This window comes from Scyliorhinus torazame, chromosome 8 (genome assembly GCF_047496885.1).
Source record: "Scyliorhinus torazame isolate Kashiwa2021f chromosome 8, sScyTor2.1, whole genome shotgun sequence".
In the NCBI taxonomy this organism is placed as follows: Eukaryota; Metazoa; Chordata; class Chondrichthyes; order Carcharhiniformes; family Scyliorhinidae; genus Scyliorhinus; species Scyliorhinus torazame.
Genome location: NC_092714.1, coordinates 63,538,986 through 63,566,123, shown reverse-complemented (window position 1 = coordinate 63,566,123; position 27,138 = coordinate 63,538,986). Strand labels below are relative to the sequence as shown.

The following is a 27,138-nucleotide window of genomic DNA, read 5'->3' as shown; positions in this document are numbered from 1 at the left end:
ACCACAAATCAGACAAAGAAACGGAACATCCAGCGAGCATTCCACAATTCTGGTTAACAGACTTCAAGAACGTGCATGTGCTCAGTGGCATGATACAAGAGCATGACGAGCCTGTGTTAAAGCATCTGCAAGATGTGAATGTTAAATGGACAAAACATGAGAAACCGTAGAGCTTCACTCTGGAGTTTAAGTTCAAGCCCAGTGAGTATTTCACAAATGAGGTTATCACGAAAGTATATCAGATGGATTCACAGCCGCTTGAATCATTCTTTGATGAACCAGAAATCATGTGGTGCACAAGCTGTAAGATTGACTGGAGTGAGGGCAAAAATGTCACGTTGAAAACAATTAAAACTAAACCGAAGCAAAAAGGTCGAAGCACTCGCAGAACAGTTACGAAAACTGTACCAAATGAATAATTCCTTCATTTCTTCAGTCCTGCTGAAATTCCACAGCGTGACATGTTAAACAACAGTTTGGCAGCCAAACTCAATGCTGACGTTGAACTTGGCAACCTCCTGCGTGAACACATAATTCTGTGTACAATGTTGTATTATACAGGTGAAATCATTGCAGACGTGTGCAATGTTGTATTATACAGGTGAAATCATTGCAGACGTGTGCAATGTTGTATTATACAGGTGAAATCATTGCAGACGTGTGTAATGTTGTATTATCCAGGTGAAATCATGCAGATGTGTGTAATGTATTATACAGGTGAAACCATTGCAGACGTGTGTAATGTTGTATTATACAGGTGAAATCATTACAGACGTGTGTAATGTATTATACAGGTGTAATCATTGCAGACGTGTGCAATGTTGTATTATACACGTGTAATCATTGCAGACGTGTGCAATGTTGTATTATACAGGTGAAATCATTGCAGACGTGTGTGATGTTGTATTATACAGGTGAAATAATTGCAGACGTTGCTGAATCCGATGATGAGTACTATGAATATATTTTTGAAGACTTCGAAGAGGATGCAGAAAAAAATGGCATGGAAGGTGAGACAGATGAAGACCAGTATGAACTGCTCGTAGATCTTTTTTGCATGAGCATGGACGGACTTAATGAGAAGGCCCAAGAATCGCTACTCCGGTGAGGAAGTGGTCACAGGGGACGTCCAGACCGTGCTGGACATTGAGAAGAGCGGAAGCTCTGAGATGGAACATTCCAAAATAAAAACTGAGATAAAAGTTGCTAATTCCACGGAGGACCAGCCACTGAACAAGCTTGAAACAGACAACACCGTCCCAATCTTAGAGAAGCTTGCTCCAGAGATACTGGGTGAATCGTTTAAGGCCTCTGAAATGATTCTGGTAGTTGACTCCTTAATCCTCTAGGACACTTGAGATGAGTGGGAAGACATCGATGATGAATACGATGATAGCAACTCTGATGTTGAAGAATTTGACAACTTGGAGGGTGAAATAACGGAGGAGCTGATGACTATCTCACTATGCCGCTCAATGGATCAATCATATATTCGCGAAAAAGACCATGATGACCCAATGCCTGGATCGTCATGACCAGAGAGTGTCAGCATCATTATTTCCAGTGAAGAGGAGCCATTGAGCGATGCTCCATCGAGCCAATAAGGGGCAGCACCTGCTGCCGTAGATCTGTTTTTTAAAATAAATTTAGTGTACCCAATTCATTTTTTCCAATTAAGGGGCAATTTAGCATGGCCAATCCACCTAGTCTGCACATCTTTGGGTTGTGGGGGCGAAACCCACGCAATCACGGGGAGAATGTGCAAACTCCACACGGACAGTGACCTAGAGCCGGGATCGAACCTGGGACCTCGGCGCCGTGTGGCTGCAGGATAACCCACTGTGCCACCATGCTGCCCCTGCTGCCGTAGATCTAACCTCCACCCAGGCACCAGAAAGCGAGGCACTCCAACATCTGATTGAGGCCGCAGAAGTGGGTGTAGTCACACAGCCCAGTGATGACGCGTCGGCGCCTCAGGATCCACCTGAGACTCCACAGACCTCCGAGCGCAGGGTGCAGACCCACACTGAACCAGGGGCTGCCAAACCCAAACATAAACACAAAAGAATTCGCAAACCGAATGTCAAAACAAGAAGGACCATAGAACATAGAACATAGAAAATACAGCACAGAACAGGCCCTTCGGCCCACGATGTTGTGCCGAACCTTTGTCCTAGATTAATCATAGATTATCATTGAATTTACAGTGCAGAAGGAGGCCATTTGGCCCTTTGAGTCTGCACCGGCTCTTGGAAAGAGCACCCTACCCAAACTCAACACCTCCACCCAACACCAAGGGCAATTTGGACATTAAAGGCAATTTATCATTGGCCAATTCACCTAACCCGCACATCTTTGGACTGTGGGAGGAAACCGGAGCACCCGGAGGAAACCCACGCAGACACGTGGAGGACGTGCAGACTCCGCACAGACAGTGACCCAAGCCGGAATCGAACCTGGGACCCTGGAGCTGTGAAGCAATTGTGCTATCCACAATGCTACTGTGCTGCCCTTGAGAACAAATAAATCTACACTATATCATTTAACCGTAATCCATGTACCTATCCAATAGCTGCTTGAAGGTCCCTAATGTTTCCGACTCAACTACTTCCACAGGCAGTGCATTCCATGCCCCCACTACTCTCTGGGTAAAGAACCTACCTCTGATATCCCTCCTATATCTTCCACCTTTCACCTTAAAATTATGTCCCCTTGTAATGGTCCGTTCTAATGAGAAAAGGCCTAGCACCCTCAACCTTTCCTCGTAAGACCTACTCTCCATTCCAGGCAACATCCTGGTAAATCTTCTTTGCACCTTTTCCTAAGCTTCCACATCCTTCCTAAAATGAGGCGACCAGAACTGTACACAGTACTCCAAATGTGGCCTTACCAAAGTTTTGTACAGCTGCATCATCACCTCACGGCTCTTAAATTCAATCCCTCTGTTAATGAACGCGAGCACACCATAGGCCTTCTTCACAGCTCTATCCACTTGAGTGGCAACTTTCAAAGATGTATGAACATAGAACCCCAAGATCTCTCTGCTCCTCCACATTGCCAAGAACTCTACCGTTAACCCTGTATTCCGCATTCATATTTGTCCTTCCAAAATGGACAACCTCACACTTTTCAGGGTTAAACTCCATCTGCCACTTCTCAGCCCAGCTCTGCATCCTATCTATGTCTCTTTGCAGCCGACAACAGCCCTCCTTACTATCCACAACTCCACCAATCTTCGTATCATCTGCAAATTTACTAACCCACCCTTCAACTCCCTCATCCAAGTCATTAATGAAAATCACAAACAGCAGAGGACCCAGAACTGATCCCTGCGGTACGCCACTGGTAACTGGGATCCAGGCTGAATATTTGCCATCCACCACCACTCTCTGACTTCTATCGGTTAGCCAGTTCGTTATCCAACTGGCCAAATTTCCCACTATCCCATGCCTCCTTACTTTCTGCATAAGCCTACCATGGGGAACCATATCAAATGCCTTACTAAAATCCATGTACACTACATCCACTGCTTTACCTTCATCCACATGCTTGATCACCTCCTCAAAGAATTCAATAAGATTTGTAAGGCAAGACCTACCCCTCACAAATCCGTGCTGACTATCCCTAATCAAGCAGTGTCTTTCCAGATGCTCAGAAATCCTACCCTTCAGTCCCCTTTCCATTACTTTGCCTACCACCGAAGTAAGGAGGAAGAGAAGAAGACTGGGAGAGCTACTCACCCCACTGACAAAAGTAAAACAGAAGAAGGTGAGGTCATGACTGGCAAGCCAGAGGCAGAAGAGATAGAAAACACACCGAGAAGCAGCAAACAGCATCGTGGCAAGAAACAGAAAAAAAAGAAGCTGATGCGCTCGCGTGGCAATCACGGATACGTGTCTTCTAAAGGCACAGTGAAGAGGATACGAAGCAAGAGGCCGTCATGCAAAGCAATCTTCAAAAAGGCTGGCAGTAGCCCAAGTGATCACAGGAGTGATCCCGTGAAGGAGGCACAATGACCTGTGTGAAAGACACGGACACTGACCAGGCATATCATGTTTAAACATGACACCCCAGATAAAACCTATTCATCTTGTTTAAACATATCACAAATGTATAAAGTTAAAATAGTAATAATGATTGTAAACAAACATCAATGTATTCTGAGGAAGGGAGATGTAGTGATATGCCTGTAAGCAATATTGTAGATAGCTGGTGGTGCAACCTCCAACCAGCAGGTGACGGTATAGATTCACCATGCTGTCGCGAGACAGTGGTCATGTGACTAGGCACTCTGATTAAGTGCGGGCACATCCAGTGATCCCCAGATGGTTATAAGATGTACATGAGGACAGTCTCCAACGGAGTACAAAGAAACTCCATGATAGCTTGCTCTGTAACAGATCGCTATCTTACCACACATGATTTAATAAAGATCCTGATTTGGACAAGTCGCAAGTCGTTTGGTAGATTCCTTGCTTGACATCGAACACCAAACATAACAGTTTTGTGATCTATGTCTGCCAGTCCTTCCCCTTTTCCTCCAACCAGAGGCCCTGATGACAGCCATGTTGAACACTGTGTAGTGTTCCTTCTGAGGTTTCTGAAAACTTGAAAGTAGAATATTGCAGATTGGCAGCAATTTACGAGCCAAAGACAACTCCAAAGATTCCAGCTGGATGAATAGTAGATTCCAATTACCTGACTACTTACCTGTCGTTCCCTTTAAATAACATTTCTAAATGGTCAGCACAGTAATATAGTAGTTAGCACTAGGCTTCACAGCGCCAGGGTTCCAGGTTCGATTCCCGGCTTGGGTCACTGTCTGTCACAAGTCCCGAAAGACGTGCTATTGGTAATTTGGGCATTCTGAATTCACCCTCCGTGTACCCGAACAGGCGCCAGAATGTGGCGACTAGAAGATTTTCACAGTAACTTCATTGCAGTGTTAATGTCTGCCTACTTGGGACAATAAAAAAAAAGATTATGATTATTATAAATCCTGTTTTCAGCATTTATTGCCCTGTGCTGTTGGATAGCTGCAGCATTGCAAGATGCTGTCATTTTAACCAGTGAAAATGGCATTGGTGCTATAGGACCTTGATTTTCAACACAGTAAAGAAGCTTCCATGTGCTTCTGGTGCCCTCACAAAGACTCCATAGAAATGGCAATTTGTGGTCAGGAGCATGGATGGGACAGATAACGCAACTTCTGAAATTTGGAGCTCTGCCACCCAGTTCTCATCCAGTAGAGGCAGTCACAATTGGCCCTCATCTTTCTACATCTACACCTCTTTTTTCTTTCACTCCATATATGCTTCTCCCTCTATGCAACTATTCCCAACATTTCCCACTATCCCCACCCAACCCTCATGTGTTCTGGATCACACACAGATCACCAACATTTGAAATAGTGCAACACTATTTTATTGAATCATTAACTGTTTAAACATACTCAGACTGTGGGTGAATACGATACTAGCTTTAACTAAAGACCTTTGCCTTGTCCTAACCAGTCGATTCACTCAGCACATGGTGAATGTCTGTGTTACAGGCTGTGAGTTCTGTCCTCCTAGCTAGCTGCAACTCGAATGAGTGGGAACTCTGATGCCCCCTGTCTTTATAGTGCGTGTGCTCTCACTGGTGATTGGCTGCGGTGTTGTGTGTGTTGATTGGTCCCACTGTGTGTCCATCAGTGTGTGTCTGCACCATGATATACTGGTGTATATTATGACATCCCCCCCTTTTATAAAAAATGTACCTGCGTGGCAATAAATAGTGTATGGTGAATGTTCCTGACTATGTGTGTGCGAAATATTTACATGACTATGTACATGAAAACTAAGCTATTTACATGGGAAGGTGCCTGGTGCAGAAAAACAGTGTGTCACAAGAATAACGAGATGAACACTATATACAAACCACTTGAACGATTAAACGGAAGAACAGAACAAATCAGAAAGTCCATAAGTCCACAAAGTTCACTGCGGACGTTGGAACCTGGGTAGCAGGCTTCAATGGGCCTACGAGGCGAGCGAGACGGGGGGAAGGAATGGATGTTGGGGGATGTTTTTGTAGGGGGGGTTCTTGGGAGGGGGGGAAGGGGTTCGATGTTAACAATGGACAGGGGCGGGTCAGGCTTATGGGGCATGGCCCGGTGGTATGGTGATGGTGGATAAGAAAGGTGGGGGGGGGGATGAGAGACCCCCAGTGAGGATAGTCACGTGTAACGTGAGAGGGCTAGGAGGTCCGGTCAGGAGGTCAAGAGTGCTTGCGCATCTTAAAAGTTTGAAAGCCGATGTAGCAATGCTGCAGGAGACTCATTTGAAGGTGAAGGACCAGGTGAGACTTAAAAAGGGCTGGGTTAGCCAAGTGTTTCACTCCGGATTTGATGGAAGTGCTCGAGGGGTAGCGGTTTTGGTCAGCAAAAGGGTACGCTTCCAAATGGAGAAGGTGGTGGCAGATCAGGGGGGTAGATATGTGATTGTGGCAGGGGTGCTGGAGGGGAGATTAGTGGCGCTGTTAAGTGTATACGGTCCCAATTGGGACGATGTGGGATTCGCGAGGAAGGTGTTTGGAGCCATTCCCGACTTAGGCACGCATGAGCTGATTGTGGGGGGGACTGGAACTTGGTGCAGGAGCCAAGGTTGGACAGATCACAGCCGCGCTCACTGGTCCCATCAGGGGGGGGCGAAGGCATTGGCTGGGCTAATGGTGGAAATGGGAGGAGTGGACCCTTGGAGGTTTCTACACCTGAGGGAACAGGAGTACTCGTTTTTCTCAGCGGTCCATAAGGTATACTCGCGGATCGACTTTTTTGTGGTGGGGAAGGCTTTGCTGGCTGGAGTCAAGGGGTCGGAATACTCTGCAATTGCAGTGTCAGATCACACTCCACATTGGGTGGATATGGTGCTGGAGAAGGGGGTAGCGCAGAGACCGGGGAGAAAACTGGATGTGGGGCTTTTGGGGAACCAAGTGTTCTGTGAGAAAATTGAAAAGGTAATTAAGGAGTATGTAGGTTTCAATTGTACGGGTGAGGTGTCGAAGGCAGTCGTCTGGGAGGCTCTAAAGGCGGTGGTGAGGGGGGAGGTAATTTTGTTTAAGGCCAGGGTGGACAAAGAGGAGAGGCTGGAGCAGCAGAGGGTAATAGATGAGATGTTGGAGGTAGATAGGATGTATGCAGAAGATGGGACCTAGCGAAGCTGGAAAAGAGGAAGGAACTACAGGCGAGCTTCGACCGACTGTCCACCAGGAAGGCGGTGCGCCAACTGAGACGAACAAGGGGTGCAGTTTATGAACATGAACATTTATGTTAGCAGGTCAGCTCCCGAGGGAGGCAGCGGCAAAGGAAATTTTTCAGGTGAGGGATAGGGCAGGGATGTTGGTGGTGGTTCGTGCTGATTAACAAGGTTTTTGAGGAGTTTTATGAGAGGATGTACAAGTCAGAGCCACCCGGGGGAGACCGTGAGATGCAGGAATTTCTAGATGGGTTGGAGTACCCGAGGCTAGGGGAGGGTGACAGGGCTACATTAGAAGGAGCAATAGTGGAGCAGGAGATAAAGGATGCGCTTGGGAGGATGCAGTCGGGGAAGGTGGCAGGGCCGGATGGGTTTCCGGTGGAATATTATAAAAAATTCAAGGATAGGTTGGCACCCCTAATGGTGGGGATGTTTGAGGAGGCGATAGCGAAGCGGGTGTTACCGCAAACCTTGGGGCAGGCATCGATTTCACTGCTGCTAAAAAAAGATAAGGATCCGACAGAGTGTGGGTCGTATCGGCCCATATCACTTCTGAATGTGGACGCAAAAGTGTTGGCGAAGGTACTGGCGGGTAGGCTGGAGGAGAACCTCCCGAAGGTGATAGGGGAGGATCAAACGGGGTTCGTGAAAGGGAGGCAGCTGTTTTTGAACATTAGGAGGGTTTTGAACATCGTTATGGCACCGGCGGAAGGGAAGGAAACAGAGGTAGTTGTGGAATTGGACGCCGAGAAGGCATTTGATCGGGTAGAATGGGGGTACCTGATGGCAGTGCTGGAGCGGTTTGGGATTGGACCAAGATTTGTGAACTGGGTAAAGCTACTATATAAGGAGCCGAAGGCAAGTGTCCGCACAAAAAATATCAGTTTGAGATACTTTTCTCTCCACCGTGGGACGAGACAGGGATGTCCTGGGCGGGATTCTCCACTCCCATGCTGAAGTGGCCGCGCCGTCGTGAACGGCGTCGAGGTTCACGACGGCGCGCAACGGCCCCGGTCCCAATCGATTCAGGCCCTGACAATGGGACAGGATCGGGGCCACGTCATCTACATGCGCCAGGCCTTGTCGCCCGCGTAAAAGCGGCGGCGCATAGATGACGCGGCCGGCACTGCATAACGGGCGTCATCCGCGCAGGTGCAGGTTGTCCGGCGCCAACCCGCGCATGCGTGGTTGCCGTCCTCTCTAAATCCGCCCCGCAAGAAGATGGGGGACGGATCTTGCGGGGCCGCGGAAGGAAGGAGGTCCTCCTTCAGAGAGGGCGGCCCGACGATCGGTGGGCACCGATCGCGGGCCACCCCACATTCGGGGTGAAGCCCGGTGCAGGATCTCCCCTCGCCCCCCCCCACAGGCCGCCCCCCCCCAGCGTTCACGCACCGCCCACGACTGCAGCGACCAGGTGTGGACGGCGCCGGGGGGGAACCCGCCGTTTTTGCCTGGCCGCTCGGCCCATCCGGGCCTGAGAATAGCGGGGGTGCCGGAGAATCCCCATTTTGGGTGTCTCCAGCGATTCTCCGGCCTGCGGCCCGCGAAACTCGACCAGGCCGTTCCCGCCGCTTGGGAGAATCGCGGGAGGGCGTCGGACCGGCGTCCCCGGAAATTTTGGCGGCCCAGGCGATTCTCCTAACCGGCGTGGGAGTGGAGAATCGCGCCCCCATGTCCCCCCTGCTGTTTGCACTTGCGATTGAGCCGTTGGCCATCGCATTGAGAAGTTCGGGATCATGGAAAGGAATAGTGCGGGGGGGGGGGGGTAGAGCATAGGGTGTCCTTATATGCCGACGACTTGCTGTTGTATGTGTCGGAACCGAGTGCGTCGATAGGAGGAATATTGGAGCTACTGCGGGTATTTGGGTATTTCTCGGGGTGCAAGCTGAACCTGGACAAGAGTGAGTATTTTGTGGTGTCTCGGCCGGGGATGGGGGCAGGGGTGGGGGGGCTGCCATTCCATAGGGCAGGGACTCATTTTAGGTATCTGGGGATGCAGGTTGTCCGGGAGTGGGGGTGGCTTCGCAGGTACAACATCTCTAGTTTGGTGGGGAGAGTGAAAGCTGATCTGGCAAGGTGGGATGGCCTTCCTCTGTCACTGGCGAGTCGGGTACAGGTGGCTAAAATGAATGTGTTGCCGCGATTTCTGTTTATTTTTCAATGCCTACCGATTTTCCTGCCAAAGTATTTTTTCAGGGAGATTGAGGGAAGGATTACCTCATTCATATGTGGAGGGAAGGTGGCCAGAGTGAGAAAGGTGCTGCTACAGAGAGGAAGGCAGGCAGTGGGTTTGGGTCTCCCGAACCTGTTGTACTACTACTGGGCGGCGAATGTGGAGAAAGTGCAGAGCTGGGTCAGAGGGGTTGATCCCCAGTGGGTCAGAATGGAGGAGAGTTTGTGCAGGGGGTCAGGGCTGAAGGCACTTGCAACAGCCTTGCTCCCGATAGTTCCGGGGAAATACTCAGGGAGTCCGGTAATAATAGCTTCATTGAAAATCTGGAGGCAGTTTTGCCAACACTTTGGGTTGGGGGTAGGGTCAAGGGAAATGCCGATTCGGGGGAACCACAGATTTGAGCCAGGGAGGTGGGATGGAAGTTTTCGGAAATGGGAAGAGAGAGGGATTAAGACACGAGAAGATTTGTTTTTTCGGGGTCGGTTTGCAGGATTGAGGGAGCTGGAAGTGAAGTATGGGCTGGAGCAGCGAGAAGTGTTTAGGTACATGCAGGTTCGGGATTTTGCCAGGAAGGAGATACAGAGCTTCCCAGAGGAACCGGCCTCCACGTTGCTGGAGGAGGTGCTGACGACAAGGGGACTGGAGAAGGGGGCAGTGTCAGCGGTGTACGAAGCTGTTTTGGAAGAGGATAAGGCACCACTGGAAGGGATCAAAGAAAAGTGGGAGGAAGAGCTGGGAGTGGTTATAGAGGAGGGGGTCTGGTGTGAGGTGCTCCGGAGAGTGAATGCCTCCACCTCATGTGCGAGGTTGGGGCTGATACAGCTGAAGGTGGTATATAGAGCGCACCTCACGAGGGCGAGGATGAGCCGCATTTTTGAAGGAGTAGAGGATGTGTGTGACTGTTGCGGGGGGGGCGCCCGCTAATCACGTTCATATGTTTTGGTCCTGTCCAAAGCTAGGGGAGTACTGGAAGGAGGTGTTTGGGGTAGTTTCCAAGGTGGTGCGTGTGAAACTGGACCCGGGTCCCTGGGAGGCCATATTCGGGGTGTCGGACCAGCCAGGGTTGGAAACGGGTGCGGAGGCAGATATCGTTGCCTTTGCCTCGTTGATCGCCCGAAGGCGGATCCTGCTGGGATGGAGAGCAGCCTCTCCACCCAGTGCCCTGGCGTGGCGGGGGGACCTGTTGGAATACTTGACCCTTGAGAAGGTTACGTTCAAACTGAGGGGAAGCTCGGAGGGGTTCTACAAGACATGGGCACTATTTATTATGCACTTTCAAGAACGGGATAACATCGAACATTAGTTAGAGGGGGGGGTGGGGGGGGGGGGGGGGGGGGGGGGGGAGGGTTGGGGGGGGAGGGGGGTGTCGTGTTGGGTGTTCCGATACACAAATGAACCAACATGGTTGTAGATGGTACAACTCTGTTTTATTGTTCTGTACAATAATAACGATTAACTTCTGGCTGTGGTTCGTACTTCACCAGCTAACCTGTGGACCCAGCCCTAGCACTATCTTGGTGAGGCACTCAGCACATGGTGTATGTCTGGGTGGCACGCTGTGAGCTCTGTGCTCTGAGCTATCTCCTGGTAGAATGAGCGGGAACTGTGGTGTTCCCTGTTTTATAGTGCGTGTGCTCTCACTGGTGGTTGGCTGTGATGTTGTGCGTGTGTTGGTTGGCCCAACTACCTGTCCATCAGTGTGTGTGTGTGATTGCACCATGATATGCTGATGTGGATATCATGACAGGGGGCTGTGTATATTAAGGGTGACTATGGGTAATCCCTGATTCCTTTTTGTCATTTGTTTATGTAAACATGCGGGCTGATGTTTGGGCGTTGGTGGGAGGACGGGATCGTTGTTATTGTTATGGGGATTGACATATCTTGTTGATTATTGTTTATTGTTGATGGGTGTAAATGCGGGAGAGAATGTGTAAAAGGAGGAGAATAAAACATTTTTTTTTTTAAGTCCACAAACTTCACAAATTAAGTCTCTGAGGTGGGCGTCGAAATCTGGTTGACCGCCTCAAGGGTGGGTCGGGAGCCGCCGGCTGAGGAGCAGGCTAGACTGCATCAGAGTGAGGAGGATGCAGAGTGACCGGAATCTCTGCATAGTCCAGGTCAGGGTCAACAGGAGGGTATGGCAATGGCGGAGGATCACGTAGTGAGCGCGGAACGAGACGAAGGGCACGTCAATTGCAGCGCAGAATGGAGCCAACCGGTAGACGAACCAGGAACGAACGGGGGGCCACCTGCCGTAGAACCACAGCGGTTGCAGACCAGCCACCATCCGGAAGATGGATGCGGACGTTGTCATCTGGAGGCAGAGCAGGGAGATCAGCTGCAATGGAGTCATGAGCCACCTTGTGCTGTGCACGAGACAGCTGCATTCGTTGAAGGACCGGAACGTGGTCGAGGTCTGGGACATGAATGGACGGCACCGTCGTCCTCAGGGTGCGACCCATGAGCAGCTGGGCTGGCGACAGGCCAGTGGACAGTGGGGCCGAGCCCACAGGTAGAAATCAGACCCGGCATCGGCAGGGGACTGGATGTCACATGTAGTCTGCAATCAGGACATAGACCCTGCCCAGCGCGTGGAATAGGTTGATGCCCACCTTGGTCCAAGGGGACGTAACCAACTCATGGGGCTGCAGGGTCTCACGTGGTTGGGCCGGCTGGAAGCGCTGACAAGTGGGGCAGTTGAGCACTGTGTTGGCCATGTCGTCATTGATGCCGGGCCAGTACACTGCCTCTCGGGCCCATCGGCGGCACTTTTCCACGCCAAGATGGCCCTCATGTAGCTGTTCCAAGTCGAGCTGGCGCATGCGATGCGGGATGACAATGCGGTCCTGTTTCAGGAGAACACCATCTACTACCGCCAGATCATCTCTGACATTATAGAACTGCAGGCATTGGCCCTTGAGCCACCCGTCTGTTAGGTGGCATATGACACGTTGTAGCAAAGGGTCAGCCGCCGTCTTGCGGCGAATTTGGACGAGGCGTTCATCTGTGGCAGGTAGATTGGAGGCCACGAAGGCCACATGGGCATCAACCTGGCACACAAATCCCACTGGGTCACATGGAGTGTTGACTGCCCTGGAGAGAGCGTCAGCAATGATGAGGTCTTTGCCTGGGGTGTATACCAGCTGGAAGTCGTATCGCCGGAGCTTGAGAAGAATACGCTGGAGGCGAGGCGTCATGTCGTTCAAGTCTTTCTGTATTATATTGACCAGCGGGCGATGGTCGGTCTCGAAGGTGAATTGAGGAAGTCCGTAGACATAATCGTGAAACTTAACAACACCGGTCAGAAGGCCCAGGCACTCCTTTTCTATCTGCGCGTAGCGCTGTTCCGTGGAGGTCATGGCGCGTGACGCATATGCAACGAGGGCCCATGATGAGGCCACATCGCGTTGCAGAAGCACTGCCCCAATGCCAGATTGGCTGGCATCAGTCAAAATTTTGGTCTCTTTTGCTGGATCAAAGAAAGCTGTGGTGAGTTTGGTTTTGAGTTCTCTCCATTCGCGCTCATGGGCAGGAAGCCATTGGAAGTCTGTCGTCTTCCTGACCAGGTTCCTGAGAGCCGTGGTATGAGAGGCGAGGTTAGGGATGAACTTCCCTAAAAAGTTGACCATGCCCAGAAATCGGAGGACCGCCTTCTTGTCCTCTGGCGTTTTCATGGCTGTGATGGCAGCCACCTTGTCCGCATCCGGCCGCACACCCAACTGGGAGATGTGGTCCCCGAGGAACTTGAGTTCCGTCTGACCAAACGAGCATTTGGCTCTGTTGAGGCATAGGCCCTGCTCACGTATGCGTTTGAACACGCGCTGGAGGCGGCTGGCATGCTCCTGCGGTGGACCAAATGATTATGTCGCCGACAGAGACGCGAACACCTTCAATGCCTTCCATCATTTGTTCCATGATCCTGTGGAACACTTCTGAAGCAGATATTATCCAAAACGGCATCCTGTTGTAACAATATCTGCCAAAGTGGGTGTTAAATGTACAAAGTTTCCTGCTGGATTTGTCGAGCTGGATTTGCCAGAATCGTTTTGAGGAGTCGAGTTTGGTGAAGAGCTTGGCGCGAGCCATCTCGCATGTGATCTCTTCACGCTTGGGAATTGGATAATGCTCCCTCATGATATTGCGATTCAGATCCTTGGGGGTCAATGCAAATTCTCAGCTCTCCGGAAGGCTTTTTTACACACACCATGGAACTGACCCAGTCGGTTGGTTCCGTAACTCTGGAGACCACTCCTTGGTCCTGGAGGTCCTGCAGCTGCTGCTTGAGGCGGTCCTTAAGGGGTGCTGGGACCCTGCGAGGTGCATGCACCACAGGCGTGGCGTTCTGTTTGAGTAGGATCTTGTAAGTATACGGGAGCGAGCCCATGCATTCGAAGACGTCGCGGTGCTGGTCGATGATGGCGTCAAGATGCACCCTGAAGTCAGCGTCCTGGAAGGCAGACGTGTCATCAGGAGAGAGAGAGTGCCTCTCTGAATGAGGTTCAACAGCTTGCATGCCTGTGCGCCAAGCAGGGAGTCTTTCAAGGAGCCCGCGATCTCAAAAGGAAGGATGGCTTTGCGTGGCCTGTGCGTCACTTCAAGTTGGCACGAGCCGCTATAATCCAATAGCTGGCAGGCTGATGGAAGGATGGATGGTTTGACACAAAGGCTTTGGAAGTCAGACAACGCCATGAGATTGGCGAAGGCACCAGTGTCCAGGCGGAATCATATTTGGGACCGGTTGACTGTCAGGGTGGCACACCACTCATCGTCTGGATCGATGCTATATACCGACAGCGGCTGGTGTCTTTGCTTCGGGGACAGCCTGTTTTTCGTTACGACACCGACTCAAAAAGGCACCTTCGGTCCTCGGTGCCACTGCTATGTGGGACGTCCGCATCGGACTCGGTGACCGTGGGTTGAATTGCCCGAACATTCCTGCGAGGCTGGCTGAAGCGATATTCCTGCGAGGCTGGCTGAAGTCGTGACGTCAGCACGTTCGCTGCACCACCGCGCATGCGCGGTTCGGTCGTGCGTGGTGCGCGCCTGCGCATTACGTTCCTCCACATCGCCGTCCCCTCGTTTGGTGCGCACAAGCGCGGGAGTCCGCGAAAAGCGCACAAAATGGCCACCCTCATCCAGGTTGAGGCCCTAGAGGTGCTCAATCACTTGGACCTGTTCCGTCTCGTGGGGACCTTGCCGCGCCGTTTCAGCCGCTTGTATATGGGAATACCAACTCGTGGCATTTTCATGTAAGACACAGGTCTCGATGGCGGTCGCTAGGGTGAGTTGCTTTACTTTGAGGAGCTGCTGATGTAGGGGGTCCGACTGAACACCGAAAATGATCTGGTCGCGTATCATGGAGTCGGAGGTGGGCCCGTAGCTGCAAGACTGCGCAAGGATGTGGAGGTGCGTGAGAAAGGATTGGAAAGGTTCATCCTTACCCAGCAAACGCTGCTGGAACATGTAGCGCTCAAAACTTTCATTCACCTCTACGCTGCAGTGAGTATCAAACTTGAGGAGGACCGTCTTGAACTTCATTTTATCTTCATCATCCGCAAAGGTGAGAGAGTTGAAAATGTGGATGGCATGGTCCCCGGCCGTGGAGAAAAGAAGAGCAATCTTTCTGGTACCCGAGGCACCTTCCCTGTCTGTGCCTTCGAGAAAGAGCTGGAAGCGCTGTTTGAAAATCTTCCAGTTTGCCCCAAGGTTGCTGGCGATGCGGAGCGGCGGCGGTGGGCTGATGTTGTCCATGTTGCAGGATGACGGAATACTGGCGGAAGGCAGATCACTTGCAGGTAGGTCTAAGAAGTGCTAATATCCCTCAACTCCTGGTATCATGATGTGTTGGGTGTTCTGGGTCACATACAGGTCACCAACACTTGAAATATGGGGCTGGTTAGCACACAGCTAAATTGCTGGCTTTGAAAGCAGGCCAGCAGCACGGTTCAATTCCCGTACCAGCCTCCCCGAACAGGCGCCGTTCCCGTACCAGCCTCCCCGAACAGGCGCCGGAATGTGGTGACTAGGGGCTTTTCACAGTAACTTCATTGAAGCCTACTTGTGACAATAAGCGATTTTCATTTCATTTCATTTCAAATAGTGCAACACTATTTTATTGAATCATTAACTGTAACTGTTTAAACATACTCAGACTGTGGGTGAATACGATACTAGCTTTAACTAAAGACCTTTGCCTTGTCCTGACCAGTCGATGCACTCAGCACATGGTGAATGTCTGTGTTACAGGCTGTGAGCTCTGACCTCCTAGCTAGCTGCAACTCGAATGAGCGGGAATTCTGATGCCCCCTGTCTTTATAGTGCGTGTGCTCTCACTGGTGATTGGCTGCGGTGTTGTGTGTGTTGATTGGTCCCACTGTGTGTCGGTCAGTGTGTGTCTGCACCATGATATACTGGTGTATATTGTGACAAACCCGTTCTTTCTTTTATTCCACTGCCCTTCTTCAGGAGCAGGAGTGCCAACTCTTCTGCCTAGTTAGTGCCTCAGAACATTACAACAGATTAAGATGGAAAAGACTAATGAATTTAAGCAACAGAATTTAACCCGTAATGTTTTTATTTTATTAAATTGCAGCTAATCCCCTTCTACAAAAAACTGATGAGCAAGATCTGTCACCTCAGAAGACAAGTAGCTGTTGCACCTTTCACAAACCACTTTCCATTCCTGTTGGTGTCTTGAAAGACATTGTGTCAAGTTAGTAACAAACTCTTATAAATTCATATTTTAGTGAAAAATAAAATTTGAATTAGATGTTAGCAAAATATGTGGAAGTTTTCTTTTCAATTTTAAATAATTACAGATATGGCAGAAGGCAGCTTTAAAGGTAAAGTAAATTTTGAACATATAATTTGTATTGAAGTAGGAAGATTGAAAAAGGCCAAATGAGAAATGACTGTTAAAAAAAAAAATCAGAATGCAATAAGCAGATAAAAAAATGACAGATCTTCTAAGCTAAATGGTACATGGAATAATTACAGTACAAGACGAGGCCATAGGGATAATTAAGTTTACTTGGATGTAAAATCTTTCAGCAAAAATAAGGAGAAATGGAGCAGCTAAAGCAGTGTTAATCATTGCAGTGTTGTCCAATATGTTAGCCACTGGGTATATTTGCCTAATTGGGAAGCAAGTATGGATAATTGCATTTCTAAGAGAAAATAATTAAAAGTAGTTGATACGGTCATTGGGCATGTGACCTTGATGGTTAATGCATCTGCACTTCAATTTTATTGTGTGTGTTTGTTCCTAAAAAGGTCAAATAAAATGTAAGGGGCGTCATTCTCCGACCCCCCGCCGGGGGGGTGAATAGCTGGCGGGGCGGAAATCCCTCCGGCGTCGGCCTAGCCCCTCAATGTTGGGGCTAGGCCGCCAAAGATGCGGAGCATTCCGCACCTTTGGGCCGGCGTGATGCCCGTCTGATTGGCGCCATCTTTGGCGCCAGTCGGCGGACATCGCGCCGTTGGGGGAGAATTTCGCCCAAGGTGTGCAAGTGTTTTTGGGCGTTGTGAGTGCTTTACCTGGTTATTTAATGATGGTAACTTTATGCTAAGTAAACACACACAGGCAAAGTACATTTATTTATCCGGGTTTTGTGGATCAATGTAAAGCACTTTTCCCCCAAAATGAGCACATTAGTGCATCATTATTTCGACAGCAATTTCTACGACAGTATCATTGAACCAAACTGTAAGAATCAAAATAAAGAATGGTCCAAACTATTCTTCTGGATGAAGCTAAGGAGTTAGACACACTACTGGGAGTACATGAGACACCATCAAACAATGGAATTTGATGAAATGTGTAGACAAATTATAGAGGCATATATTAACAATAGTTATAATTGTAGAGATTATAAATTATAAAAACAGATTATGGTAGGAATTAACCTTGTGTTGGGAAAATAGAGGCCGGGATTCTCCGAGCCCGCGGCGGGTCGGAGAATCGCCAGGGGCACGGGAAATTCCCACCACGCCACTCCGACACCAGGGCGCCGATTCTCCGGCGACCGGAGAATTGCCGACAATCGAGCCGACGGGTGACCGGCCAAACCCACGCCGGCATGGTTTACATCTGGTACCACCCGGCGAGTGCTTGTACCCGTGACCGCGGTGGCGTTCCTGGTGGGGGGGGGGCGAGGGGAATCTGACTCAGGGTGGGCCTCAGTGGTGACCAGGCCCGCGATCGGGGGGCACCGATCGGCAGGCCATTGCGATCTGGGGGGGGAACCTGACTTACGCTTCGCGGGCTCGCTGTGTGGCTCCACCATGTCGGCGGCGCTCAAGCCGAAGTGGGCTGCCGGGCCAATGCACGGACCCGCTTGCGGCCGTCATGCGCATGCGCGGTCGCGCGGTCTGGATAGCAGGGCCTCGCCAACAGCCAGACCTGCGGAATGCACGCCGGGGCCCTGCTAGCCCCCTGGAAAATGGAGAATCACCCCGGACGTTCAAGGAAAAAGTCCGGAGTGATTCTCGCCAGTTTTCCAGCAGGTGTGGGGACTTAGTCCCCAAAAGGGAGAATCCCGGACAGAATGTTTTGCCATGTGTTTACAACTGATGTGGGGAAGGTTTGGGAAGAAGTGACTAGGAAAGGATGAAAAAACATTTGAGTGCAAAGAATTGGAAAGTAAATTATGTTGAAAGAGACCATGCCAGATCAAATAGAAAGCAAAATTAGCAATTCAAACTGTAGATTATTGGGCAGCACATTGGCACAGTGGTTAGCACTGCTTCCTAATGGTTTCAAAGACCCGGGTTCGATCCAGGCCTCGGGTCACTGACCGTGTGGAGTTTGCAAATTCTCTACGTGCCTGCGTGGGTCTCACCCCCACAACCCAAAGATGTACAGGGTAGGTGGATTGGCCACGCTAAATAGCAATAATAATCTTTATTGTCACAAGTAGGCTTACATTAACACTGCAATAAAGTTACTGTGAAAAGCCCCTAGTCGCCACATTCCGGCACCTGTTTGGGTACACACAGAGAGAATTCAGAATATCCAATTCACTCGGGACTTGTGGGAGGAAACTGGAGGAAACCCACGCAGGGAGACGTGCAGACTCCACACAGACAGTGACCTAAGCAGGAATTGAACCTGGGACCCTGGAGTTGTGAAGCAACAGGGCTACCCACTGTGCTACCGTGATTGCCCCTCAATTGGAAATAAAAATAATTGGGTACTCTAAATTCTTTTAAGAACTGTAGATAATCATTGGAAAATAGTTGAAAGGATTACAAAGCAAACATATTCCAAAATGGAAACAGGGAATATATCATAGATTGAGATTCCTGAAATGAATTAAATAATTTTGCTGAATTAAAAAAAAAAATGTTAAACTCCTTACAGGTATAAACAAATACCAGAATAAAGAAAACTGAAAACCTGCGACAATGAAATTTGAAATGTTATGAGGGAAGATGCAGGCAAAATGGCTAAAAAAAGAGATGATTAAAAATTTTATTTATAGATGACGATAAACTGGCTAGAACTGCTAAGAAGTTAGGGTGACAAGTTCCCACTGGCTGGTGGAGTGAACACCATTTGCATTAATTTGCATCTCATTAATGCTCATTAAAACAGCTGCCCGTCAGCATCCTATCAGGCCTTCCAATCTTGCATTACATCAGCTGAAATTACATTGGTCCAAACCCCGATTGCTAAAGAGTGGCATGCACCAGGCAGTCCTCAGTTTGCAAGAGACTTTGAGGTGAGTGCAACAAAGTCTTTCTGCCACAGTGATGTGCTGTACACCATGCTGCTGGGGCAGATGGGTTCCTGTCCTACATCTCCATGTTGAGCTGATCTTCATGGACAGCACCATGTTGCTGACCCATGGACTCTCCCAGTCAGATCAGTCCAGTGCCTGGGGTTGTGGAGTGCAGGGGTCTCCTTGCTCCTGGTGCCACACATTAGCATCTATCTGGACAGCAGTGTGCTGCGGGACTTATGCAGCCACTGCAACAAAGGTCTGAAGTTCGACTGAGGGTGGAATGCGAGGTGAGGCCAGAGGGGGGGGGTTGACTAAGAAGGGTGAGGGCTCACGATGCGAAAGGACGTGGACGAACAATGGAAAGCTGATGGAATACTGAGGGGAGAGAAGCTGGACCGTACAAGTCTGCATGTAAAGCTCACAAAGGGGGTCAAAGGGATACTGTATTGTTTACTGGAAGGGGATGCACAAAGGCTCAATTGCAGTGGGTAAATGCCCAAAAGGTGATGGGCTTGGGAGGAGGGGGGTTTTCATTCCTACCTACCCTTGACAATCTTTCCACCCCCTTGTTAATCAAGAATTTATCTAGCTCAGCCTTAAAATATTCAAAGACTCTGCTTCCACTGCCTTTTGAAGAAGAGAGTTCCAGAGACACTGAGAGAAAGAAATTCTCCTCATCTCATGTTGACCACAAAAAGATGCGGAGACTAAATTCAGAAACCAAACCACAAATTCCAGTAATACTTTTGGAGATTTTAAATACTAAATTAAACATTTACTAACAAAAAATCCTTAAACCTTAAACGCGCAATTTAACTAAAATGTTTCTCAGTGTGGTAACGAGCGGGAACTGCCACGAGCTTCCTGGCGCTCGGACCAGCAAGGCCATCGGCGCTATAAAACATTAATTGGTCCCCTTAACGAGGCCCCATGGGCTTCACACAGGAACTATGGCCCCGTCGGCTGATTCGCCAGGACCGCTCGCCAGACCCCTGCTAACAAAGTAGAGCAGCACTTAAACCTCTCCTGTACAGCCAACCGCATTCAGCTTACAGCCATTCCAATGAGGAGACAACAGCCTCCACCATGCTGCATGCGTGGGTTGGCATCGGACCTCCGAATCCCTCTCCCTGAGAATGAGCATGGCACCAGCCCCACCTACCCCCATTCCATGCCCCAGCCCACACATGTCCAGCAGTGCCGCCCACGTCACCCCACTCCCATACCTCACACTTCCATCCCCCCATATTCTCCAAACTCCCCTTTTTCCTCCCGCATATGCCCAACTCCACCCCCCCTTCCATAGCCCGTGATGAACAGCGCATGCAGCTCACAATACCCCATCTGCGGCCTCGCAGGAGAATTTGGCCCATAACAGACGGGACGGGCTACAGGGTGCAGAACATCAGATTCCTCACCCACTACATGAATGGCTACTGGAGGCCATGGCAGTGGCTGAGGACAGATCTGTCAACAACGTAAAGGTTGGCGTACACCGCAGAGGTGAGGATCTACTGGCACCACCCAGATGACCTGTCACACGTGAGTAGTAATTCCATGCAGACCAATTCATCCCTTCCACTGACCAGATGTCCATTCTCCCGGAGGATCCTCATCCAACGGTGCCGGCCAATCCGGGGTGTTTCCCCCCTCCTCCCATGGGGACACCTATGGAGTGGTGACACGCCCACTGCTCCCCGAGACCCACCCACCTCCTCGTGCTCTCATTTAAGCGCCAGGCGACCATTCAATTGCGCCCTATATTTACATAATAAAAATTAGTCTTATAAAATAATCCCTCAAAAGATTTCCCATTTACCCAGACTTACAAGCAAACTCCCTTTTTGGCAACAATCCTTTCTGTTTAACCATAAAAATCCAGTACTATTACCACATGGCAAACCCACTGTTGCTGCCGGGAAGTTATGCCACAGGGTGCCTCACTCTATCCCACTCTGCTGTGGAAATTCAAGGAACTTCAAAATGAAGCAAGCTTTCTGAAAAACAAGCACTTCTCTGCTTGGCTGGAAAGCTGCCCCTCTTTGGCTCTTCATTCCTCTTTTCATAGATTATCATAGAATTTACAGTGCAGAAGGAGGCCATTCGGCCCATCGAGTCTGCACAGGCTCTTGGCAGGAGCACCCTACCCAAGGTCAACACCGCCACCCTATCCCCATAACCCAGTAACCCCATCCAACACTAAGGGCAATTTTGGACACTAAGGGCAATTTATCATGGCCAATCCACCTAACCTGCACATCTTTGGACTGTGGGAGGAAACCGGAGCACCCGGAGGAAACCCACGCACACACGGGGAGGATGTGCAGACTCCGCACAGACAGTGACCCAAGCCGGAATCGAACCTGGGACCCTGGAGCTGTGAAGCAATTGTGCTATCCACAAGGCTACCGTGCTGCCCAGATCATCGTTGCACCCAAGGTGATTTCACACCCAAGCACAGCTCTCAATACCTCCTCCGTATTCTTTTGCCTCTTTCATCTTTGAGTCCATTGTTCTTAACCCCTCTTTGAAATTTCCACAGAATATATAATTGTTCATGTTTTCCCTAATTCCCCCACTACCTTCTAGAAGGACAAGGGCAGCAGCTCCATGGGGACACCACCATATGGATGTTTCCCTTTAAACCACAAACCATCCTGACCTTGAAATAAAGCACCGTTCCTTCACTGTCGCTGGGTTAAAATCCTAGAGCTCCTTCCCTCGCAGCACCTACACCATATAGACTGCAAAGTTCAAGAAGGAAACTCATCACCACCTTCTCAAGATCGATTAAGGTGGACAATAACTGCAGGTCTAGACAATGAAGCCCACATTCCTCAAATGAGTAAAATCGAGAAATGATCCCAGAAGATCCTAGGTGGATAAGGCCTGCTGTTGAGATTCTTTTTCCTCCTTCTCCTCCTCCTCTGTGAGCAATTTGAGCTTTTCTTCGTTGCCTGTGCTCCATCATCCTCTCATCCAGTAGCACAACGAGTATGGTAACATAGTACACATAACTGGGAACAAGTCGTTTGACCAAAACTCTTGAAGTTAAGACCAAGATTTTCTCCACGTAGAGCATCGCTCCCTGTTGACGTCACCAATTTTAATAAATTCTGCAAACTACCAAACACTTCCCCAAACTCAAATAGAGATTAAGGAGCAACTAACCTGAAAGTAGTTGATGATCCTTTTAAATAGCACTGGTGTGTGTAATGTTCTTCCTACTACTGAATACATGTTGAGCTGTCCATGTTTAGGACAGGGCATGAGCTGAAGTGGTGAAGTTGAAAATGGCAGTGATGTTAAATCAATTTTACATGCCGACTGACATTACAATTTTTTAGTCTATATGACACAAGCATCCTAATATCCAGGCTAATGTCCTCACCAAGATTTGGTCTGTCATGAACTATGTTCCATGGGCAGCACGGTAGCACAGTGGTTAGCCCAGTTGTTTCACAGCTCCAGGGTCCCAGGTTTGATTCCTGGCTTGGATCACTGTCTGTGAGAGTCTGCACGTTCTCCCTGTGACTGCATCGGTTTTCTCCGTGTGCTCCAGTTTCCTCCCACAATCCAAAAATGTGCGGGTTAGGTGGATTGGCCATGCTAAAATTGCCCTTAGTGTCCAAAAAGGTTAAGCGGGGTTACTGGGTTACGGGGATAAGTTGGAAGCCTGGCCTTAAATGGGGTGCTCTTTCCAATGGGCTGGTGCAGACTTGATGGGCCGAATGGCCTCCTTCTGCACTGTTAATTCTATGATTCTATGTCATTTTACTAACAAAATGACAGCCTCCAAACTATGGGTGCTACACAACCAATTTTACCGTCACACTTTTAAAGTTTCCTCTGTTGGATTATCCTGTTGCCTTGTATCTTTAGATATATAAAGATTATATTAAGCAGATAGATTTGTTTTAATTTCAATTACACATTATGCAATATATAAAAGTAAGAATGGAATGCAATTTTCAAGTCTCTAATTGTATCATGTAATTTTTCACTTTAATTAGGAAATGGAGTGGTGGAATACAGACCTGAGGAGCTACCAGCCGATGGAAGTAACATTATATTCAACAAAAGCCTGATAATTGATGCTGCCAACCAGCCAAGAAAGGAGAAAGTCAAACTCCCATCAGCCATTTTGAGCTCAAAGCCAGGTTCTCTACCTAATCAGAGGGTAAGTGTTTTACTGACTAACACTAACAGTGTTAATGAAATGATATCCTTATCATGACCTAGAACAGAAGGAGGCCATTCGGCCCATCGAGTCTGCACCGACCCACTTAAGCCCTCACTTCCACCCTGTCCCTCTAACCCAATAACCCCTCCTAACCTTTTTGGACACTAAAGGCAATCTCGCATGGCCAATCCACCTAACCTGCATGTCTTTCGACTGTGGGAGGAAACCAGACCACCTGGAGCAAACCCACACAGACACGGGGCGAATGTGCAGACTCCGCACAGACAGTGACCCAGCAGGGAACCGATCCTGGGACCTTGCCGCTGTGAAGCCACAGTGCTAACCACTATGCTACCGTGCTGCCCAACGAAGCCTGCTTTCATGAAAAAAGAAACACCACCTGTGGAGAGAGAAATAGAGTTAACATTTCAGGTCGATAACTTTTCATCACAATTTCCTTTTGTCCCTTTTCCCACACAGCATTTGCTCAAAACCTATTACATTTTATCTTTTCCCAATTCTGATGAAGATCATCGTCCTGAAACATTAATGCAGTTTCTCTCTCCACAGATCCTACCTGGCCTGCTGAATATTTCCAACATTTTCTGTTTCTAGTTCAGATTTACAGCACCTGCGGTATTCTGCTTTTAATGTCATCTCATTTAAAACATCCCAATCAGGTTTACATCCTGCCACGGCACTGAAACAGTCTTCATAGAAATCACAAATGATCTCTTATGTAACTGTGAGCTAATTTTCTTAGCCTCTCTACAGCATTTGACATGGATGACCACACCTTATGACCCCATTCCTCACCTACTTACACTTCCATAACATCCTCCAGTGTTTCTCTTCCGTTGTGTAGCTCACTGATCCAGCTATTGCCTGACTCCATTCTTATCTATCAAATCATTGCCAGTGAATCAGCTTCAATGATTTTTCCTCCCTCTTCACATTTTTATGTCTGGAATTTCCCAATAATGCATCTTTGGCCGCTTCTTATTTATAATCTGCATGCTGTCCCTCATCAACATCACCCAAAAACACAACATTCAAGCTGGGTGTCTTCCTCTTCTCCTGCGCAGTGTAGAGATCTACCATGCGGTTCAAGTGCAGTCTCGCATACACTTTAAAACACGGTAGAAATTTGAGTTACACTTCTCGGATGCGAAGTAAGAAACTTTTATGGCTTCTATTGATTACAATTGAGAGAAACTCAAATCTATTCTCAATAAAGCCTTGCCAGCAAAAGACTTGAAGAGAAGTAATTTATAAAACAATTTTAACTTTCAAAAATAATACAGAAATGGTTTCTTGCTTAAGGCAAAGACAGCTTGCGCAGACTTCAAGAGTTTTAGAAGGGAAAATATGAAAATAAGGATAGCGAACAGTCAGGTAAAAGTATAGATTGATCTGGACAGAAAATGGCTGGCGCAGAGGGCAGTAGAGCGGAGCTGCTGATTGGCTGTTGCAGGGGAAATTTGCATATGTCCGTGTGCTCACCCAAACTTGAAGGTGGTTTGTGGAAGAGCTGTTGTCAAGTGACACTTAAACCCGAAACACTTCTTCAGTGTTTCCCTCCCTACCCCCTCCTCTAACCAAAAAATAACAAACGCTGTAAGGATCAAGAGGAAGGTTCGAGGGCAGGTAGAAGTAGAAAGAAGTTGAACCGTGACGTCACAGGTAAGGGATTGGCTGGTGACTGGTAAGTAGTTTTTCTTTTATTTTCCCTCAGGTGTTATCGTGCGGGGTGCAGAAGTTGCTGAGTGAGTGCTTGCGGAGAAGGGGAGTGAATAACAGGTAAGCTCTTTCTTTCTTTTTCTAATCTAGAGGGGATGGCAGGGAAGGTAGTGTAATGTTCCTCCTGCAGAATGTTTGAGGTGAGGGACGCCGTCAGTGTCCCTGCTGATTTCATCTGTGGGAAGTGCACCCATCTCCAGTTCCTCAGGAACCGCGTTAGGGAACTGGAACTGGAGCTGGATGAACTTCGGATCATTCGGGAGGCAGAGGTGGTCAGAGATAGAAGCTTCAGGGATGTAGTTACTCCGAAGAATAAAGATAGATGGGTAACGGTGAGAGGGGCTGGGAGGAAGCACTCAGTACCGGGATCCCCTGTGGTTGTTCCCCTTAGTAACAAGTATACCACTTTGGATACTGTTGGGGGGGGGACTTACCAGGGGTAAGCCATGGAGTATAGGTCTCTGGCACAGAGTCTGTCCCTGTTGCTCAGGAGGGAAGGGGAGAGAGGAGTAGAGCATTAGTCATTGGAGACTCCATAGTTAGGGGGATAGATAGGAGATTCTGTGGGAACGAGAGAGACTCGCGGTTGGTGTGTTGCCTCCCAGGGTGCGTGATGTCTCGGATCGTGTTTTCGAGATCCTTAAGGGGGAGGGGGAGCAGCTCCAAGTCGTGGTCTACATAGGTACCAATGACATAGGTAGGAAAAGGGATAGGGATGTAAGGCAGGAATTCAGGGAGCTAGGGTGGAAACTTAGATCGAGGACAAACAGAGTTATTATCTCTGGGTTGTTACCCGTGCCACGTGATAGCGAAACGAGGAATAAGGAGAGAGAGGAGTTGAACACGTGGCTACAGGGATGGTGCAGGAGGGAGGGTTTCAGATTTCTGGATAATTAGGGCTCATTCTGGGGTCGGTGGGACCTCTACAAACGGGATGGTCCACACCTGGACCAGAGGGGTACCAATATCCTGGGGAGGAAATTTGCTAATGCTCTTCGGGAGGGTTTAAACTAGTTCAGCAGGGGATTGGGAACCTGAATTGTAGCTCCAGTCTGCAGGAGGTTGAGAGTAGTGAGGTCATGAGTAAGGTTTCAAAGTTGCAGGAGTGTACCGGCAGGCAGGAAGGTGGTTTAAAGTGTGTCTTCTTCAATGCCAGGAGCATCTGGAATAAGGTGGGTGAACTTGCGGCATGGGTTGCTACCTGGGACTTCGATGTTGTGGCCATTTCGGAGATATGGATAGAGCAGGGACAGGAATGGTTGTTGCAGGTGCCGGCGTTTAGATATTTCAGTAAGCTCAGGGAAGGTGGTAAAAGAGGGGGAGGGGTGGCATTGTTAGTCAAGGACAGTATTACAGTGGCAAAAAGGACGTTTGATGAGGACTTGTCTACTGAGGTAGTATGGGCTGAGGTTAGAAACAGGAAAGGAGAGGTCACCCTGTTAGGGGTTTTCTATAGGCCTCCGAAATGTTCCAGAGATGTAGAGGAGAGGATTGCAAACATGATTCTGGATTGGAGCGAAAGCAACAGGGTCGTTGTTATGGGGGACTTTAACTTTCCAAATATTGACTGGAAACGCTATAGTTCGAGTACTTTAGATAGGTCCATTTTTGTCCAATGTGTGCAGGGGGGTTTCCTGACACAGTATGTAGATAGGCCAACGAGAGGCGAGGCCATATTGGATTTGGTACTGGGTAATGAACCAGGACAGGTATTATATTTGGAGGTAGGTGAGCACTTTGGTGATAGTGACCACAATTCGATTATGTTTACTTTAGTGATGGAAACGGATAGGTATATACCGCAGGGCAAGAGTTATATCTGGGGGAAAGGCAATTATGATGCGATGAGGCAAGACTTAGGATGCATCGGGTGGAGAGGAAAACTGCAGGGGATGGGCACAATGGAAATGTGGAGTTTGTTCAAGGAACAGCTAATGCGTGTCCTTGATAAGTATGTACCTGTCAGCCAGGCAGGAAGTGGTCAAGCAAGGGAACCGTGGTTTACTAAAGCAGTCAAAACACTTGTCAAGAGGAAGAAGGAGGCTTATGTAAAGATGAGACATGAAAGTTCAGTTAAGG

The 27,138-nt window shown here is 48.9% G+C and overlaps 1 protein-coding gene across 1 annotated transcript in view; it reads left to right on the top strand.

Annotated features, from left to right (window-relative positions):
- The window catches only part of spag17 (sperm associated antigen 17), a 382,475-nt gene that overhangs the window by 298,174 nt on the left and 57,163 nt on the right, over positions 1 to 27,138 (top strand). The window contains exons 47-48 of the mRNA XM_072513741.1: positions 16,004 to 16,123; positions 23,150 to 23,316. Of these exons, the coding sequence (XP_072369842.1) occupies positions 16,004 to 16,123; positions 23,150 to 23,316 (287 nt within the window). The remainder of the gene's footprint in view (positions 1 to 16,003; positions 16,124 to 23,149; positions 23,317 to 27,138) is intronic.